The sequence below is a fragment of the Mirounga leonina genome, unplaced genomic scaffold, assembly GCF_011800145.1.
Source record: "Mirounga leonina isolate KUSES-001 unplaced genomic scaffold, KU_Mleo_1.0 Mir_174, whole genome shotgun sequence".
Taxonomy (NCBI): domain Eukaryota; kingdom Metazoa; phylum Chordata; class Mammalia; order Carnivora; family Phocidae; genus Mirounga; species Mirounga leonina.
Genome location: NW_023270451.1, coordinates 25,465,622 through 25,487,597, shown reverse-complemented (window position 1 = coordinate 25,487,597; position 21,976 = coordinate 25,465,622). Strand labels below are relative to the sequence as shown.

The following is a 21,976-nucleotide window of genomic DNA, read 5'->3' as shown; positions in this document are numbered from 1 at the left end:
ATAAAAATCTAATTTCCTCTCTCATTCACCAGATGAGGAATCTGTGTCCCAGTAAAGTGATCTGAACTGTGTAAGATGAGAAAAGAAATAAGTAAGCAGCAGAGCTCCCATCTTCCTCTTCGAAATGTAATCTCTTCCCATACTGAAGGTCAAGTAGTGTCTCAAAGTCAAAATGCTCTCAGCAGAACATTATGAAATACTGATATTTTCAATTTTATCATATAAACTATAATTTCAGACAAAATTTTATGTTTAGTTATTCTAAGTTTAAATTGCGGTTAATGTTCAATTTATTTTATTTCGTAGGTTATCAAATAAAATATAAAACCATGACTAGGACTTCAAATGGTCAAAGAACAAAGCAGCCAAAGAAGTCAAATGACTGTGTGTTTGCAAGTTATTCCTTTATTCCTATTCATACATGTTATCTGCCTAATACCTGCTTATAAAATTAATGGTGCTCTCTCTAGAATTTAAGGAAAATTTCAGAACAAAAACGTGAAATTCCATCAGCTTGTTTTTTCCTAGAGAAAGACCACTATTATTCCATTTGGTCAGTGTAACACCTCCACCCTGTTCCAGGAAGGTGCGCACGCAACTCAACCTGAGAAATACAGGTTTGTACCACACTGAGCTCTACACGCTTCAAGGTCCTGTAACCTTGGAGACCTACAGGAGCTGAAAGAAAATGCATTCTTTTAGATAATGGAAAACACTTAAGCATATCTGAATTGGGAATATTAAAATATATTTGGATTCATTAGCATATTTTCATAATAGGTAGAAATCATAAGTGATTTTTTGTGGTGTTAAATTTAAACCACCTTTGGCAATAAAAAGATGCCCACAGGCTAGAAAGGCATTTATATCTCACGAGGAAGGGAATGCTTTTACTATAATTGGTTCATATGGTAATGCGTATGAATCCATTCCTGAAGTACCTTCATACGAAGTACCTTCTATACTATATTTACCTTCCTTTCTCTCCTTAGCAAACAAAAGAATTTATATAAAGTATTTTGAACATATAACTCTCAATTGGAAATATTTACATATGAGGCTGTTTAGAATTATCCCTAAAATCTCCTTCAACATCTAGTAATTATGTTGCAGCATTCCCACCCTTTAATAGCAGAATGTAATAAATTGTAGCTTGATTTTATAATAAAAAATGCAAACATTGAAAAATAAGACTGGGGGCGCCTGGTGGCTCAGTCGTTAAGCGTCTGCCTTCAGCTCAGGTCATGATCCCAGGGTCCAGGGATCGAGCCCTACATCCCACTCCCCCTGCTTGTGTTCCGTCTCTCACTGTGTGTGTCAAAATAAATAAATAAAATCTTTAAAAAAAAAAAGAAAGAAAAATAAGACTAATGAACTTTTTATCATTGCCCTTAAAAACTCTTTAAAATGTGACACACTGAGCATGATTGACATGCAGTTCAAGTAAAAACATAATATCCGATTGGTTTTAAACTTTAAATAGTGACTTCAGAGCTATAAATTTGGGAAGATAAAAAGAAACTACACATTTCAATTTTCCTCCCAAATTCCCATGTTTAAAAAAAGGATTACTATTTCATTTATTGACTTCAGCATTTTTGGAAATGGTACATTTCTAAATATATAACACATAAAGATATGTGAGTCATATGCTTTAAGACTGTATTAAGTTTAAGACTGTATCATTAGCAGGATTGCTGACTTTATAAAATAGCTGGTCCAGATTCACAAAGGAATCTCCTGCTTAACATCAGTAATCCATTCCTGAAAATTGGACTTGTAAGAAAATGCATCAGGGATCCTGTTTCCCTCTAATTTGGATGGGAAAAATTATAATGTGTTGCATATCAATCTCAACCTACCAACCAATTTCTTAAATAGCACTAAAATACAGAAAAATGCCCACATATAAGTAGTAAACTATTATGTTCATATGTTAAACATGTTTCCTGATCACCAAACTGTTAATACGATTGTTTACCGATCAGCTGCTTTGTAGCAGTGTTATATAGCCCCCCCAGGGACCAGCTACATCCAGGACGCATCCTTTCTGATGCCAGGAGCCATATCTTTCCAAATATTTACATGTGACTGTGATAACCTATTCATTTCATTTGCAATGTAACTCAAGACTATTTCCATACACTGTTTTGTTAAAAATTAAGTTTTGGAGGATATAAATATAAACTTTTCCTATATACAAATCAAATGAAGAAATATATATATCCCATGAAGTCTGGACACTACAAGCATACTTGTCAAACATCAGTCCAGACATTTTCAGCCGCAAGGAACAGAAGCCTATCTAAAAGCGGCTTAAACTTTAATGAGGGAATTTACTATCTCACCTAGCAAGAAGTCCAGAGGTTGGCAGATGCCAGGCTTGTAAGTATATCAGTTCAACAATGCCATCATGGACCAAATTGCTTTCTCATTTTATTCTGCCATCTTCAACATGTTATCTCTGTGTTGAGCTACCTCCCCTCAGCAAAGGTGGCAGCGACGTATGAAACGTCATCAGGCATTTCATCCAGATAAAATAGCTGCCAGGGGAAAAGGGGGCTCTCTCTCCAGTATCTGCCTCTGAGCCCCTCGGCCGACCTTCCTTCACATCCAGTCAGGCATTTGAAACTAACTGCCGGCAAGGTGGATTGGGCCACCCTTACTGGCTTAGACAAATTAGAACTGAGCTCCCAGGGCCGGGAATAAAGCCAGTCTCTCCTGAAACACATGGTCATGGAGACGAAGTGAATACTCTGAAGTGTGGAAGAAGCGGGAATGAATTTGGAAGAGGCAAACCTGCTCCGAATGCTTATTTCAGTTTGCGTTAATAACTAAAATTAGTATAATTTAAAAGCCCAGGTGATCGGTAACGTAGGTCAACAAAGATCCATTTCCACTGGAAAAACACCTTAATAGAAGACATTACCAAGTTTTCTAATCAAATACTAAATAATCTAGAAGTCATTCTAAAGCCTGTTGACAACATGTAGATTGAGGATGTTCTTTATGGAACTCATTGTGCTATTAGATGAGACTCACAGCAGACAAGATGTCTGGAAGGAGGTTACAATCCAAGTGGTAAAACATATAAAAATAGAAGTTTAAATAACATTACAGAACAATGATAGAGGAGCTACTACAAGAACGGTGACAGACCCATATAAAAGCAAACCAAGAGTAAACGATCATTACTAATTATATGTTTAATATAACAAGTAAAAGAGTTCTCCAGTAACAGTTTGGGGATCTGTACATCTCTATTATCATCTGCCTGCTTTTAGTTTTTCTGACAACACAACTAATTACAGTATCATGTCCTGACTGCATCACTGGAAAAGTATGCATGTATACTCATACCAGATGGACAAGACAGGGAAATGGCGACACACGACTGAGCTGTCCCTAATGGTACACGCCATCCTATCTTACACCTGATGTTTGATAGTGCTGTCTTGCGATGTTATTTAATTTTTATTTTTGGAGGTCTTGCCACTTAGGTTGCAACCTCCTTACAGATACTGCATTGGCTGTGTATCTGACAGTAGAGTAATTATTCCCTAATTTTCTTTTAGCTCCTCAAAAGTCATTCTATTTTCTGAAGCCAGACTAGTACAAGTGACCAATGAGATGTGACGCACCCCTGACAATGACTGTGCTGCCTCTGACGTTAAAATAAAAATACCCTAAGATCACAGAGCCCAAGGGGCTAGTAAACATCTGTATACATAGCAACATCTAGAAAAGTGATTCTCTAACCTCTTCAGGGACACAGACCTTTGAGAATCTGATGAAATGCAAAGACCCTTCTGCTCAGAAAAATGCAAATACAAAATTTTGCGTATAATTTCAGGAGGTTTACAGAACACTCCACTCAGCGCCCCCAAAATCATCATGGCTAAGAACCCCTAACACAGGGAGACCAACAGGGACAATGGCTGGTTATCATAGTTATCAACTCTTTCAACCAATCCATCAACAAACTATTTTAAGGGTTCATTTTCCTTTGGTGTCACCAAGCATATTTTCACCTTGTGCATCAGGAAATAATAGATGCCAGAAATAAAAATGAAACCATTCCATAAGTTTAGCACTGAGCTACTTGACTTAGAATACTGAAAAATTTCAGACCGATGGCTCCTTTAAGTCATTTATACTATAATGTAAGGCTTTAGTATACGTAATACTTCTCATTAAAAATATGACTAATTGTATCTATGTGTGTGTATGTATATATAAAATATAGGTACAGAAAATCATAAAAGTATGACTTTTTAATGAAAATACCAATTGTAGGGTATCAGTTTATAATGTAACTGATAACCACAGTGTACCAGAAATTCTTTTTTTTTTTAATTCCAGTATAGTTGACATACAGTGTTATATTAGTTTCAGGTGTGTAATATAGTGATTCAACAATTCCATATATTACTCAGTGCTCATCAAGATCAATGTACTCTTAATCCCCCTCACCTATTTCACCCATCCCCCCCACCCACCTCCCCTCTGGTAACCATCAGTTTGTTCTCTATAGTTAAGAGTCTGATTTTTGTTTGGCTTCTTTTTCCACTGTAGTTGAGCCATAAACAAACAAACAAAAAGCAAATAAAACCACAACATTTCTAGGTTAAACACATTTCCTTTCATTAAATAGGCAAAGAAGCAGAAAGCTTCAAGTTTCTTAAAGTAATATATTTGGAACCTTAAGTATTTTTTTAATCAGAAAACAAATGCTTTGTTTTCTTTGTTTCTTCATTTCACGAGTGAGATTATACAGTATTTGTCTTTCTCTGACTGACTTATTTCACTTGGTATTATACTCCCTCGATCCATTCATGTGTTGCAAATGGCAAGATTTCATTTTTATGGCTGAGTAATATTCCAGAGTGTGTGTGTGTGTGTGTGTGTGCGTGGGTGGGTGGGTATACCCCACATCTTCCTTATCAATGAACACAGGCTGCTTCTATAATTTGGCTATTGTAAATAATGCTGCAATAAACATTGGGGTGAATGTATCCCTTTGAATTAATGTTTTCCTATTCTTTGGATAAATACCCAGTAGTGGAATTATTGGATCATATGGTATTTCTATTTTTAATTTTTTGAGGAACCTCCATACTGTTTCCCACAGTGGCTGCACCAGTTTGCATTCCCACCAGCAGTGCACAAGTGTTCCCTTTTCCTCTACATCTTCGCCAACACTTGTTATTTCTTGTCTTTTTGATCTTAGCCATTATGACAGGTGTAATGTGGTATCTCATTGTGGATTTGATTTGCACTTCCCTTATTAGGAGGAGCATCTTTTCATGTGTCTGTTGGCCATCTGTATGTCTTCTTTGAAAAAATGTCTATTCAGGACCTCTGCCTGTTTTTTAATTGGATTATTTTATTTTTTGGTTTTCGGTTATATAAGTTCTTTGTATATTTTGAATATTAACCCCTTATCAGATATGTCATTTGGAAACATCTTCTCCCATTCAGTAGGTTGCCTTTTTGTTTTGTCGATGGTTTCCTTTGCTGTCCAAAATCTTTTTATTTTGGCATGGTCCTAACAGTTTATTTTTGCTTTTGTGTCCCTTGCCTCAGGAAGACATATCTAGATAGATGTTGCTATAGTTGGTGTCAGACAAATTACTTCCTATGTTCTCTTCTAGGAGTTTTGTAGTTTCAGGTCTCATATCCAGGTCTTTAATCCACTCTGAGTTTATTTTTGTGTATGGTGTTCGAAAGTGGTCCACTTTTGTTCTTTTGCATGTAGTGTCCAGTTTCCCCAGCACCATTTGTTGAAGAGACTCTGTCTTTTCCCCACTGTATATTCGTCTCTTTTGTCATAGAAAAGTCACATGCATTGCTTTTTTTAAAATGCTGATTCTTAGGCTATAGTTCCAAAGATTCTGTTTCACTAGGTATGGGTCAGGCCCAGGAATCTGTAGCATTAACAAGGAGCAGAGCACCTGTTACAGAGGAGGTGCTCAAGAGTATTCAATTAGTGATCACTACAATAAAAAAAAAGACTCCATTACACAAATTTAAGATGTTTTTCTTCTGGCTTAGTTTATTAGATAATGCTATTCTGAGGTAACACCCTAATTCTATCGTGATAAAAGAAGAAGATACATTTTCCAGAAATTCACATTTATGAAGATTAATGTGTTACCCTTAGTAAGAATCTTTCCCTTCATAATAAGCTTTGGTTGCATTCAAAGGGAAAAAATAGATGCTGAGTAAGACAACCGCTAAAATATGAAAGAATACTGTCATATTATTAAGATTACCAGAAAGCCAACACTTAGGTCTTCCAACACTACCTGAATTACCAGTACAAAGTACCATGTTTATAGCGTACATTTTACTTTGATTGTCATCCTCATTCTTTATTTCCTCAACAGAATGAAAGAAAAAATAAACTTGTAAGCTCAAATATAAAAGCTACTCATCGGGCGCCTGGGTGGCTCAGTCGGTTAAGCGACTGCCTTCGGCTCAGGTCATGATCCTGGAGTCCTGGGATGGAGTCCCGCATCGGGCTCCCAGCTCAGCAGGGAGTCTGCTTCTCCCTCTGACCCTCCTCCCTCTCATGCTGTCTCTCATTCTCTCTGTCTCAAATAAATAAATAAAATCTTTAAAAATAAATAAATAAATAAATAAAAGCTACTCATCATAACTTTTCAGTTAGATAGTCTCAAATGTGGAAGATATAGCATTATGAAAGCCTCCAACGAAAAACTAAAGGAAACTCATTTATGGAATATGGTGTGTGTGCTTAAATTGTTTTCCTACTGATGTTGTATGAAGTAAGTGCCCCCTGGAAACAGCAGCAGAGTAAACCAGTCAATGACCCCCAAATAGCTACACCAAAAATATGGTGGCCGGAAGGTTTTAGCTCAAAAGAAAGTCTCTTGGAGTGGTTCTGCAGAATTTACAGGTGTTAATCTGTCAAATACATGTACTATGGTTAAAGACGAAAAGAGTTACAGGCCACTTGGAATTCACATTTGTATAATTAGGTTAATAAAATGCTTCTCAATTGCTCCACTGATTAAAAAAAATACTTAAGGTTCCAAATATATTACTTTAAGAAACTTGAAGCTTTCTGCTTCTTTGCCTATTTAATATTTGAAAGGAAATGTGTTTAACCTAGAAATGTTGTGGTTTTATTTGCTTTTTGTTTATTTGTTTATGGCTCAACTACAGTGGAAGAGAAACCATAAGTCTATATTTTTATGAGGTCCTTTTCAAAGTGTATGATCACTAAATTACAGAGAATGAATAGCAGTGGTTCTCAGCCCTGCACGCACACTAGAACTGTCTGGAGAACATTGAAAAAAAAAAAATACTCCTGTCTGGGCCAAACCCCAGGCCTGTCTAACCAGAATGTAGGGATTCTGGAGGCCCCAGCACCAGTCTCTTCTCAAAGTGCTCCCTAATGCACAGGAGGGTTAGAACCAGGGAGGCAGAGACAGATCATCCGACTGACATCACGGAGCCCCAGTGTGAATGAATGACTTGCTCACAATTAATTGTATAAAACAGAGGGCTCAGTTCTGTTTCTCAGTACGGTCCACACCTCTCCTTTGCCCCATGATGTTCCTTCTTATCTGCACAGCCAAGGAGATAAGGCAGGGGGTACCCCACACAGGACACCCTTGCCTGAACACTTCCAACTCTAAAGTGTCGCTAGGTGAACAGGTCAACCAGAATTAGGAGCCAACAGATGTCAAAGTTCTATTAATTCTATCCATAATGGGAAAATAAACAAGTGCAAAATGAAGTAAGTTTAACAATCCTGGCATGCTTGCTTTAGAATTGAAAGGTCGAGTAAAAATACAAAGATTGGCAAGTAAAGTAATTGTAATTTGAGTTTTTCTGGATACCACAATACATGGGTAAAGAGCTATTAATAGGGTCAGTTGCTTTTTTAATCCATCAACACTCTACTTTTTTTTTTTTTTAATTTGGTATATTTCTGTTGTAAGAACAGGGAGTAAAAATAGGAAGCGCATGCTAAAAATCTGTTTAGTCTTTATCTTTGTTGTTTTAATTAAAGCCTTCAGTCCTAGAGAGAATCAAAATGACTTACTGTCCCTCATCTCCTGGAATGTAAATTTGTCTTGCACACAGCTAAATTTCCACTTTTAAATAAAGGAAGGAGCACAGAGACGAGCAAGATTACCCAAAAATTCCATATAAAAATGGAATAGTTTAACTTGAGTGTGTATACATGGTTTGAATGATTCCGAGGATGAGGAATTCAGTAGGAGTCAACCTTAAAAATAACCCATTACATTTCAAAATCTGATCTATCATTTCAACTGGAAAATGCAATGTGAGAGTGAGTTACATATTTCAGTATCAATACTTCAAAGATGAAATCCAAGCTACGGAATTACTAACCTCTGATTCTCGATTCAGTTTTACAAAATAATTAGCTTAATGGAAACCACAGGTCCTCGTGCCCTACTTTAAGAAGCACCTGCAAAGGGGCACCTGGGTGGCTCAGTCGGTTAAGCGTCTGCCTTCGGCTCAGGTCATGATCCCAGGGTCCTGGGATCGAGCTCCACATCGGGCTCCCTGCTCAGCAGGGAGTCTGCTTCTCCCTCTGCCTGCCACTCCCCCTGCTTGTGCTCTCTGTCAAATAAATAAATAAGATCTTAAAAAAAAAAAAAAAAAGAAGAAGAAACACCTGCAAATTCTGAAAGCCGTGATGAACGTCGGTTAGACCGTAACCCAAGCTCTTCCATCTCTGGGGCAGGCCTTGCTCGATTTCATTCCGCCTGCTCCAAAGTTCTATTCAATATCTGGTCAACAATGTCAGCAAACATAACAACAGCAATGTAAATTATTCCTTTTCATCTTATATTCTCTGGGGTTTTCTTGTTGCTGTTATTTTTCCTTCTTTTTGCCATAACATAATAAGCTAATTCATGCCTTTGTCTTAGTTTTGGAAGGAATTATATGCCAACATCTAGGCAACAGATACCCTTTTCCTTAATTTAAAATAACTATGAGGTTGCACACTACAGTAGTAAATTTGTAATCAACTTAAAGATAATGTCTTAAAAGTACAATTAAACATGTCATAACACAAGAAAACCCTGGTAATTACAAATAGTACCATGTTCGCTGGGGTTTTAAACAATAGTATAAAACTAAGAAAAATCGCCACCCAGTGATGCAAATGAAAACTGCAATTTGTTTTTGTGTAAAATGAGTACCCTGGAGGATTACTTCAACTTCATTACTGAATGAAAGAATAGCTAGTACCTTCTTATGTGAATAGGAACTGGTTACAAGGGAAAGGATGTTTTTCTATGAGGCTTTTTTCCCCCTTATCCTTATTCAGCACACTCGACATTTCACAAAGGCTAAAAGCTTTGGAAACCTTAACAGGGAAAAAGCTTTCTGTCCAAAAGTGAGCTAATTATATACCAACAGCCCAGATATTCCTATTATGAACACAGTGCCTAGGCTCTGCCTGAACCCTGAATTTCAAGTCGCGGGGTGTTGACTTCAGCAACACCATCTAATGCCATCAAATCTTTGTGACCTAAAACCTATTTGTGTTAAGCAGGAAGGCTTGCCTAGGGTAAAAGGTACTCACGAGTGGGAAAAAAGAGATAATTTATACTTTTCACAACATAATTTACTCTGACCATTTTAGAAACAGGTTATGAAGACCACATACAATGATAATCTAACAAATTCTGTAGAAACTGTATCGAGAGGAAGTTGTTGTCATAAATATAATTGTGTTTCTAAATCTTCACTTGGTTGTATCACTTCCAAAACACAGCAAAACCCACCATATATGTTTATTTTCCTGCAATGTATCTACTGCACGTGAGGGCAAAGAAAGTTATGTGGATATATGATAACGAAAATATACGTGCGCAAGTATGGGGCATGTTAATAAGAGCATTTCATATCTACCATTTGACCTATTTGGCATTTTCCAAAATATTTTACACAGTATGCCTGAGACTAAAGTACGTATTACATTTGTCAGTATGTTATCACATGATAAGAAAAGAACAACTTAGCGGAACAAGTCAGCTTTAAAAAAAGACGTTACCACATTAAAAACCATTTTTTAAGACAGCCTACCATATTCCTAATATCTGTCCTGACTTTTACCAGTCAAATCAATTAAGTCCCTAACTGTCTATGCATTTTTTACTAACTAAATAATGCATACCATCTTCCAACCTCAACCTCATTAAGGAGATTACAGTTGTCTGCAATATTTAAAAATATTTAGAATATTATACATTACATATTACATACTGAAAAGTTTGAGGTAGCCAAAATTAGAGCCCGACTTTATGAACAACAACACTCTTTCATTTAAAAAATGAAAACAAACACAACACTTTCTCTTTGGAACAGTAAGGAACACAATATAAAAAATGTTTAAAGAGCTTAAAACGTCACTAATGTCTTAAAATTTAAAATATTATGATGTTAAAAAAAAAATGGGTAGCTTAGTGGTTAAGAGGATTAGGCTCCAAAGTCAGATTGCCTGGACTACTTCTAGATCTGCTATATGTTAGCTGGAACAACTCAGAAAAGTTAAGTCCTCACCTATATGTGGACATAATACTATCACTGTTCTAAGCATCTTACGCATGGTAACCCACTTAATTCTCTCCATAACCCTACGGGGTTGGTCCTATTTCTAAATGCCCTCCCACCCCGGAGGTTATATAACTTGCCCAAAATGGTGAGGAGTGGCAAATATACCACCCCAAAATATGCCACTTTTTTTTAAAATTTATTCATGAGAGTCAGAGAGAGAGATAGAGAGAGGCAGCGGCAGAGGGAGAAGCAGGCTCCCCACCTAGCAGGGAGCCCGATGCGGGACTCGATCCCAGGACCCTGGGATCGTGACCTAAGCCGAAGGCAGACGCTTAACCATCTAAGCCACCCAGGCGCCCCCAAAATATGCCACTTTGGCATAAGGATTATTCTGAGCTAAAGGCTCTTGAAAAACAGCAGGTGCAAAAAAGGGTTCTCTGACCTCCCCTTTCCTTCCTGAAAGCAGGAGATAAAGCCCCCTATAGAAGATGCCAGGAGGAAAGAAACATTCTTATCAGCAGAGGTGGAGAACTGAGGCCAAGAGAACTCTGTACAAACAGACCCTGCTAAAATAACTCTTATCTTCCTTTAGTCTCCCCACATTCTTTACTCTTCCACAGTGGCCTCTTTGTTCAACCTGGTATATGAGCACGTAAGTTTTGCCACTTCTTTGGTCTTCATTTTCCTACGGGGGCTCCCGTGTACAATTGAAAACCTGCACGCTTCTCTCCCGTCAACGCGTCCTATGTGTATGCACTTCTCAGGCCCAGGCAGAGACCCTAAGCGGAGCGAGGAGAAGTTCTGCCTCCCCTCAAACAGAGGCTCTGGCGAGTTGGAGCGCCGGGATACAGAGCCGACGGGTCTGGCTCGAGTCAGGATTCTTACCCACGCTTCACCGTAGCGCCTCTGAGGTGTGCCTGAGGAAGAAGGGAGGCGGTGTGGTCGAGGAAGGAGGGAAGACACAGGAAGAGAGAGCCGACGCTGATGCTGGCTGGTAGCATCACAACTTCAGGAGAGTAACTAAGCTCACAGGACAGTAGGAAGATGCGAGGATTTTTCATGGAAAGTGGTGAAGGGGTAGAGCTTTGCACCTGGAGGGCAACAGGGCTAAAAGGAGATAAGCTTCAACACTCATAGAAGCTGAAGGACCAAGGAGCCTCAGCAGACATCTAGGGGACTTGTCTGGCTTGGATCATCTGAAACAGGGAGGGCCACCAGCTGCATTTCAAATTACATCGCTGCAGTGGAACGACGACAGAAGTGTCACCATGACTGCCGGGGACACCACTGCTGCAGGGGAGGTACCGTGCAGGGACAGCACCCACCCGACTCCGTCCGAGATGGTCCTGGGAAAATGCCCTTACGGCACAGCATGTCGGCTTTGGGGGAAGTGTACCCTTAGGGCTTAGGTACAGCACATGGCACAGCTGGAACATGAGAGCAGATGAGAGTACTGAAGTGCTGGAAGTTTCCTCAGGAATTAGGAAATCTGAAAGTCTCTGTGTCTCCTGAGGCTCAGCTAAAGACCACTTCTTTTTCTTCTTCTTTTTTTTTTTTTTTCTTAGATTTTATTTATTTATTTGCGAGAGAGAATGAGAGACAGAGAGCACGAGAGGGAGGAGGGTCAGAGGGAGAAGCAGACTCCCGCTGAGCAGGGAGGCCGATGCGGGACTCGATCCCGGGACTCCAGGATCGTGACCTGAGCCGAAGGCAGTCGCTTAACTGACTGAGCCACCCAGGCGCCCTCTTCTTTTTTTTAAGATTTTATTTATTTATTTGATAGAGAGAGAGAGAGACAGCAAGAGAGGGAACACAAGCAGGGGGAGTGAGAGAGGGAGAAGCAGGCTTCCCGCAGAGCAGGGAGCCCGATGCGGGGCTCGATCCCAGAACCCTGGGATCATGACCTGAGCCAAAGGCAGACGCCCAACGACTGAGCCACCCAGGCGCCCCTAAACACCATTTCTTAAACCAGAGTCTTTTCTAGAAGGGGAAAGGTCCACAGTAAATAAGCTTCACCTGCTGAGGTAGAATAGCCTGGAAACCGGGCCCCTATTGGTCTAGCTAGCTAGAGTAAAGCATCTACATGTTTCGAGCCACCAGATACTGGAGGAGATTTCTGAAAGAGTAGCAGCTTGAGTGTTTTCAGCTGTGGTTAAAACTTACCCCTGAAGTGCTGCCAAGTGGCAGGCCAGAGAGCCAGAGAGGTGAAGAAGACGCACAAAGAGGTTCTGAGGCCCAGCATTAGAAGTTGCATGTGCTCTCAAAGATGTCTATGCATGAATCTCACATCCTTTAGATGGCTATTTGAGTGCAAAAACAGTAATGTTGATTTCGAATCACGAAACAAAAAGCAGCAAAGTTCTCTACATATGTGTTGAGACCACAGAGAAACACAGAACAGAGTTTGGAACACCAGGCTTGGTTGAAGCAAATTTTGAGAGATGAATTTCTTGCAAAAGGCCTAAAGAAGAGACCAGAGGCATCCCTGAGGTTCAGTTAGTGAGGCTAATTCAGGAGGTAAGAGGGAAGCAACACTGGCAACTTTCAAGGAACAGAAGTTGGGACTGAGGAAGCCAGTTCTGACCTGGAAGCCACAGCACAAATTCCTGAGTGGTAAGAAGGGCCAGAAAAGCAGGCATGTGCATGGCACCCCAGTTTATACCCGTCAGAAAGTTCCCCAGGAAAAACCACTGCCCCTGGTCAAACAACGCCTCACAATTTTTGCCTCAGGTGTAGAGTATCTGGGCAGAGAGAAAACAACTGTGACCACCCGAGTTATTGCCCCTGTCCCAGGACAAATGAGGCAGATCCACAGAAAGTGCCAGAAGGGAAAGGGCATCTGCCAGCACTGCATATTCTGGCCTGCCAGAACTCGACTGTGGAAAAGATGGGATATTCTAAGGTAACATTTAGCCACAAGAAAAACTCTAATCTGTCTCCCAGAGGTTAAGGCCTAGCAATGGAAGAGGGCCAGATGGGTGAAACCTTTGTGTCCTTTCTGTGAGAGACCAGATCCTAAAGAGAAGGGCTGAAGAGGCAGAGACCCAGCCACCTACACTTCTAAAAGTGTGGGGAAAGAGGACTGGCAGGAACCCTGGCTCTGAGAGGGCCTAAACTGAAAATTCAGGATCACCCTTAAATCCAAGGAGCCATCCTCCACTTTTCAAGACATATAGAGCATTTGCCAATACAAGGGGACCCCAGTCTGGCTGGGCCAAGATAAAGACTGTAAGAGGTAGGAAACTAGAATCTGGAAAGGGAGACACCTGAGAAACATCCCAGGGAGCAAATACCCTATGAATTTATGCACATCCTCTCAGGGAAGGAGCTGAATTTGGCAGGAGGAAGTCCACAGTGGAAGAGGATGTGTGCTACGTGGGAACATTAGGCTTTGGCTCACCACCCTCTGGGGAGAGAATTTCTGGGAAGAACTATTCAAAGACTGCAAATCTCTTCCTCGGGGGGAAGACACAGTGACATGAAGGAAATGTTATTTTTCAGAATTCCCCTTGGAAAGAGCATAGTATTTGTTTGAAAGAAATTTTTTTAAAGCCACCAAAATCGTAATAACTGCAGGTATCAATTTTATAATAGAAAATAAACCAGTCTTAACAAACATGTAGGAGACACAATTTAACATATTTAAAAAGTATACTTAATTCAGCAAATTATTTATTGGATGCCTAATTTAATTTCAGATGCTAATTTAAGAAGCAAGGTTTGGTGCTATTTATAAAACAGAACTTGGTCTACCAAGGATCCTTCAAGACTTCTGGTTTTTCACAATTAAAAAGGTTCACCAGCTTATCATATAGAAAAAAAATAAGGGATGATTTTACACATTTAATTTGAAGGATATAGCCAAGATAATATATAAGAAGTGTATGACTTTGTGACAATAATCTAAGTGATTGATGACCTTTATTTTTATAGATTCCATATACATAAATGAATTCTGGAATTAGGAAATAATTAAAAAAATCAATCACATAATTTTCAAGTAATCTTTTAAAGGAAAAATTATTCAACCAATTATGATTTTGTTTAAAAAGACTCACCTGGGCGCCTGGGTGGCTCAGTTGGTTAAGCGACTGCCTTCGGCTCAGGTCATGATCCTGGAGTCCTGGGATCGAGTCCCACATTGGGCTCCCTGCTCAGCAGGGAGTCTGCTTCTCCCTCTGACCCTCCCCCCTCTCATGCTCTCTCTATCTCATTCTCTCTCGCAAATAAATAAATAAATAAATAAATAAAATTAAAAAAAAAAAAAGACTCACCTAAAAGGACAAATCCATCTGCTTCTGTATCTGGTGCAGAGGGCTTTTTAGATTCCGGAGATTTTCTGAAGAAGGGAAACATTGCTGCTGTCTGAAACAGAAACACTATATAATGTCAAGTTCAGATGAAAATGTAAAAAAGTCTTACCCTTTTTAGTAAAAAGCCAAACACAGAAATATCACAATAATTACTTTTAAGAATTCTATTACCAGACTTAAGAACATAAGCCCCCTCCAGGTGTCAGAAGACAAACCCAGAAATTAAGGGGCACAGACTTTCAGTTCAAAATCATGTGTGTCTTGAACCATGCAATCTTTATCAATTACTGAACAGGCAGGAAATTATACATATAAGGCTAAAATCAATAGAAAACGCCAGAATCTGGAAGGATCTCGCTAACTATAAATTGGACACTGGACTGGTGAGAGGAAAAACAAAACAAAACAAAAACTTGTCCAGGTTTCTTGTCATACCGTAACCAGCTTAAGCATCGTAAAACTGAGGCCACCTGAAAAAAAGAAAGGAAGGCACTTCTAACTTCCTCCACGGTCGGTTAAACCTGATTCAGACACTCGAGGGCCGACTGTATCCATTGCAACCAACTTTAAATTCCCATCAATGCAGATCTTTGTGTTGGTAAGACTGTGTGCCCCAACACACACACACACCCCACTTTTCTCTTTCTCCTCCCATCTTTGTATGTTCAAGGAGGACAACAACTAGAAAACAACGGGGAAGGAAGCTGGGGGGAACTGTAGAGGACACGTCACATTCTGAGGACAGTCCCTAAAAGCAAAGCAATGTAAGTCTTGGTGGCAGCAAGTGCTCCACATTCTAGTTTCATATATTCCACCCACACCAGAAAATGAAGCAGGGAGGGTAAATAAAGATTTTATCTGAGCAAAAGCCTTCTGGAAACGGAGAACTGTACTGGGGTTTGTGGAGGTCGACTTGCCCTGAGCTGTGGATCCCCGAATGGACAGTAACGGAGCTTATTTCTTGATAGAAAACATACAACTGGAGAAGAATAACACAAGGCATGTGATCAAGAAACTAGTTCAGTAAAGGAAAAGGAGCAGCCTCTGAAATCCTCAAAGAAAACACAAGATACAGTGACCGGTCTAAAAGAAAGGTCTGGAAATAGTTTGGCATCCTCAGCAGAGGACAAGAAGACATGGCCCATACGGAACTGGTGAAAAATGAGATTAAATGCAAAAGCAAATGCAAAAGATGAAAAGACAGAGTGAGATGGGAAGAATAACTGAGTAAGATGAAGAGAAGCATGTGCGAGAAGGAAATGGTATCAGAAGAGAACTGGTTGGCTTACAGGCAGGAATGTACAAAAATAGAGCTCAGATTCAAAGACTTGAAAGACTGGAAAAGGCAACTGACTTCTCAACCCCAAGCAGTTGAAAATAAGACAGAGAAAGCCTTTGAAGGAACAACAGCTGATTAAAACTTAACCTTGGGTAAGCATCAAATCAAGAATACAACCATTACACTTGGTATTAAAACCTCAGCCTGGTTCAATGTAGCATGTAGTCAATCCCCTCACTTGGGATAAAATGGTTCAGGAAAAACAGACTAAGAGGTTAGGTCTTCAGCTGAAGCCTAACAGAGAAAAGTTACCCTCATATAAGGAAGGAGGGAGAGAGGACCTGTGGGGTGAAAGCAGTGAGGAATGTAGGAAATCTGAGAGATGTCTAGAAAAAATTGTAGGTCTGGCTATGGACACATGAAGCCGACTGGAATCAAATAGCTAAGAAGCCAACAAAATGTTTGAGAGCTGTATGGACAAAATGACCACTACCAGTCTGGATTAAAAGAAGATCAGGGCGCTTGGGTGGCTGAGTCTGTTAAGCAGTCGGCTTGGGCCATGATCTCAGGGTCATCGGATCGAGCCCCGCATCGGGCTCTCACTCAGTGTGGAGTCTGCTTGAGATTCTTTCTCTTTCCCTCTCCCCCTGTTCTGAAATAAATAAATCTTTTTTTTTTTCTTAAAGGAGGACTATGACTAGTGGATATTTAGAACAACCCTAGAGACAGAAAGTTGTCAGAGAAACTGCTCAGACCCCAAAGAGGGCCTATTCTCCAGGGCCCGCTTCAGTGAAGCCAAGGAAGTTACTAGAAAAGGAGGAAACTCCAAGAGGGTGGAGCCAATGGGCATGGAGAACAAGGACTGGGGGCCTCTCCCAGGAAGCAGAATCTGGGCATAATTAATAAACATCCTCCAACCCAAGGTGGGGGCCCCCCCAAAAGCCTGCTCAGTTCCATTTCAGAATTGCTACCATTCCATGACTTTTGTATATCTCCCATTCCTCCCCTTTCTGAATGAGAGTGGTTCGGGCAGTATGTTTCCCAGTTCCACCAGAGTGGGAGGGGACGGGGGGGTGGGTCATTTTAATTCACGAAGTCTCCAGACCAAGAGATGGCAAACCTGGGCCTGATGGAGAGATACTGGACTTCGAGTGTGATGCTGTGACCGAATGGCGCAGTTCAGATTACTGCCCTTAGGGAGGGGTGAGTTATCTTGCCTGCAGTGAAGAGAAGTGTGTCTGTGGTGACCACAAATGAGAACCATGGAATCATTAGGGTTGTTCACTGGCTCTCTGCCTTATGGAGACATAGGACTGCAGTTTTCTTTCCTCCTTGGAGGTAGAGGTGGCCATGTGGCTTGCTCAGTTCACTGTGTCACGTACCATTAGGGTGCTACATCAAGGAGCTTTGTGAACACAGAGAAAGAGAAGCCCTTTAAAAAGCAGTTCCCATTCTAGCATATAAAGAAAAGCATTCCAACAGAAGTATTCAAATTTCCAATATTTTTTTAAGGTTTTATTTATTTATTTGTCAGAGAGAGCACAAGCATGGGGAGTGGGAGAGGGAGAAGGAGGCTCCCCGCTGAGCAGGGAGCCCGATGCAGGGCTCGATCCCAGGACCCTGGGATCATGACCTGAGCTGAAGGCAGACGCTTAACCGACTGAGCCACCCAGGCGCCCCTCCAGTACTTCTTCATGTCTGGCCACAAAACAGGAACGGAATGAACATCAAAATTATAAAAGTGGTTCTGTTAAGTCAGTCTCAAGCCCCAAAAGTTTAAATATATTGTTATAAAAGCCACACCAAGGGGAACCTGGATGACTCAATCAGTTAAGTGTCTGACTCTTGGTTTCTCTTTTTAATGCAAGTGTTTTGTACAGAATTTGTAACTTAAGTAATTAAGTGAAGCATTTAAATTGTTCATGACCTAAAACATCAAATTTAAACTATACACAGGCTGCATCAGTTTGTGTTTCTTAAAACTCAATAATGAGAAAACAACTCAAAAAAAAACTGGGCAAAAGATAGGAACAGACACTTCACCAAAGAAGATATGTGGATGGCAAACAACCACATGAAAAGATGTTCAACATCCTTAATCAATAGGCAAATGCAAATTAAAATCTCAGCAAGATACCACTATATACCGATTAAAATATTTAAAATTTAAAAGGCTTGCCATGCCAAGTGTTGGCAAAAACGTGGAACAACTGTAAGTCTTATATGCTGCAGGAGGTGTGTAACACCTTACAACCACTATGAGTAAGAGTTTGGCAGCTTCCTGAAAATATAAACATACATCTACCACATGACCCAGACCGTCTCCTTCAGGTATTTACCTAAGAGAACTGAGAGCGTATGTCCACACTTGTACACAAATGTCATCCAGCTTTTTTAGTAATAGCCCAAACTGGAAACGACCCAAATGTCCCAAACCAGGTAAATGGATACACTCTGGCATATCCATAATACTATTTAGCAGTAAAATGGAATGAAGTCCTAAGATCTGCTACAACATGCATGAATCTCAATAGAATTAAGCTAAGTGAAAGAAGCCAGACAAAAAAGAGTTCATACTGCATGATTCCATTTATATGAACTTCTAGAAAATGCAAACTAATGTATAATGACAGAAAGCAGATCAGTGGTTGTCTGGGGAATGGGGAAGGGGGGGTGGAGGAAGGAGGGATTACAAAGAAGCACAAGGAAACTTTGGGGCTGATGAATATGTTTATTATAGTGATTGTGGGGATGGTTTCAGGGGCATAAATATATCTCAAAACTCATCAAACGATACACTTTCAATATGTGCAATTTATTGTATGTTGATAATAACTCAATAGAGCTATTTTAAAAATTCATTATTAGCACAATATCCTAGATGTCATATAAATATTTAGTTCACAATGATTCGGAAAACTGTCTCAAATCTCTTAAACCCCTGTGTGTGTGTTACAGATACAGTCTTTGTATAAAAGACAAAATGCTTCTTTTCTCTGTGTATCCACACAAAACTGAAAAATAAAAGGACAGTGTCTTCACTTTTAATGGTATGCACAGAAGGCATATAAAAGGGCTAGCTTGATCGCTAGACAGGGCAGATCCTATTGCTCTGAAAGGGCAGAGAGTAGGGCAAGTAATATATTTATTTTTCCTTATTATTCTAAGGCTTACTTATTAAGTAATATTACCCATGACAAAAGGATTAAGGCAACCTGGTTTTCTCAATTTATCTTCTTTCAATTTCAATAGACTACTAGGTAATGTAAAATGCACATACACCGCAATTCCTATCTGTGATTGATCAACAGCGGCCACTTAACTGTAATAACATACAAGTTTCCCCTGCTATCCGAATGTAGAGCACTTCTATAAAAGCTTTTTCTAAGCCCAAATGGCATAAAATGAAAAAGCAATTACCATTAATTTGTATGGAAAAATTTTTGAACATTCCCAGACCCCCAAAATAACTTCTCTTTAGCTTTTCAGGTACCTTAGGACACACCTTGCTAAGGGAAACACAAAATAAATCCAGATAAAGCACAGATGCTCGGGGACCCAGTGGAGACCTATGGCAGTTTGATGCGGAGATGCTGAGTGCAGTTCCCAGGCAAGGTGCTTGGCAGGGTCCCTCGGGTTGCTTAGGATGCACACTGCCTCTATGCTAGCTTGCTGCAAACATTGAGCCCTACTTTTACTTTTCGCCGTTTTTTCATAAAAGTGGAAAATCCTCTCCAGACTTGTTTCAGTTAGCGACAACAGGTACTAAGGTAAGTCTTTCGTAAGAGCAAAGCAGTGTAATGTGAACTTTCAAAAAGCAGGAGATATCTGTATGTATACACACAAACACATTTTTTTCCCTTCATATTTGCTCCAGAAGGATTCCAGAAGGATCAGTGAGAATTAGAAGAGTCCTGTTGGACTTCACAGATAGGTAGCCTTGAGTTCAACGTCATCTGCTGGGTAGGGTACAGACAAAAGCAAGGAGAAGTAAGGCCTTTCCTGTAAGAAGGGTCACTATGAACAGAGAGTACAGTGCGTTTAGAGGACAGCAAAGGGATTAATCTCAACAGAGGCATGCACATAAGCAGCAGAAATAAAGACTGCAAAAGAAAGGCGGAGACAAATTATTGAAAGGGCTGAAGAGTCAAGAATATGTTAGAATATCCACAGTAGCAGATCAGGATCTGTTTAATGTTACTGCAGGATCTTGAGGAAAGTTGTGTTTCAGAAAGATTAAGTTTAAAATAATATGCTGAAGAGGCTGACTGAGAGCATGGAATCAAGAAGTTAGAGAGTTGTAGCAAAAAGGGAATGGATGAAGATGGGAGATGTTTGAATGAAAAAAGAAGAGATGTGCAGAAATACGGAGTAGGACCCAGTGACTCTCAGCTCTACAAAATGCAGATGGAAAGGAATTACTACAAGGCAACTGAGAGTTCAAGCCTGAAAGAAGAAAGTGATATTATGAATAAGAAAAGTCTGAGAGGAATTATAATGAATTCTGTTTCAAACAAGCTAGATGTAAAGGAAACGTGGCTTGTCCAAATGTAAATATGTAAAATGCAGTTAGAAAAATAGGACCTAGTGCCCCAGAGAAAAGGAGTTGTTAGCACCTAAGTGGTAGCTGGAATCATGAACATCAGTGGTATTTCAAATGGAAAATGTAAAAGTTCAAGCATTGAGGTCATGATCTCTAAGATCTCAAATTATACTATGAAAATACATCCCCTTAATTACCACCAAAGTGATGTGTACACTCCCTTTTCTTCAATATTTTCAAAAACATACTTGGCTGTCTTATCAGGACTTAAATGTTAACTCGACTATATTGTTTCAAAACTGCAGAAACAACTGACCTCTTCAGCATAACCCAGGGGTGGTAAATTCAAATGCCAAGCAGCTAAGTATGCGTGAAGCCAGCCTCCCGTGAGACAGAAGGAGTGAAGGGGAGTCCCGTCTCCCACAGGCACCTCCAGAAAGGAAGGGAGGGACGGAGGGAGACACATACCCAGGGAGCCGCGAGGAGGAGCCCTTCACCAAAACGAGGCCTGTGAGGGCTTGATTCAGGAACCAGTGAAAGAGAGCTTTTGATGGTTTTGAGCTAGGAAAGCCTGGACTCAGATTTGCACTCGCTGTTATGGCCAAGCTAAAACCAACAATAAAAACAGTAACAACAACAAACACAAACAGGACCAGGCTAAAGCTGTGGTTAGCTGATCTCTCCCCCATGAAGATGATCCCAAAGCATCTAGAAAGCTCGGTGGAACGCGGCCTGACCATCCAAAGCTGCCTCAGACTGAAGGGCCCATTTTAAGGCCTATGAGTGGGCCTAGGAGTCCGGGGCCCTCTACTGCTGCTCCTGCTGGCTCAGCCCCTCAGAGAACCTTCCAGCTAAAGTGATTTATTTTTCCTCAAACATTTTTTTAAATAAATCATTTTAGCTGATATGATTTACTTATAATTCTTTAATCATCTGTTTTTAACATCTTTTTTGTATATTCTTTACAGTATGTCTTTTTACTGTATTTGTTTTATACTATTTTATTCTTTCTGTAGTTTTCCTAATTTATTTGTTTCTTTAAAAAAAACTAGCAGCCTTTCTAATTATAAAAGTAATTTCTATTTTTTGTGTGTGAAGGGGTGGGGGGGATAAGCATGTTTATACTTAGAAAACAAAAATATGGAAAAATATACACCAAACCTAATAGCTGTCATTACCAGGACGCATGTCCAGTTTATATTCACTGTACAGTTCTTTTGTAGTATTCCCATTTTCCTATTTAAAAAACAAAACAAAACAGAAGGCACC

General features: G+C 39.9%; 1 protein-coding gene across 3 annotated transcripts in view; it reads right to left on the bottom strand.

Annotated features, from left to right (window-relative positions):
- Window positions 1-21,976, bottom strand: part of UMAD1 (UBAP1-MVB12-associated (UMA) domain containing 1) — a 215,538-nt gene that overhangs the window by 172,514 nt on the left and 21,048 nt on the right. For all 3 annotated transcript variants that reach the window (XM_035020631.1, XM_035020632.1, XM_035020630.1), the window contains one exon: window positions 14,847-14,937. In XM_035020631.1, the coding sequence (XP_034876522.1) occupies window positions 14,847-14,928 (82 nt within the window). In that variant the 5' untranslated portion in view covers window positions 14,929-14,937. The remainder of the gene's footprint in view (window positions 1-14,846; window positions 14,938-21,976) is intronic.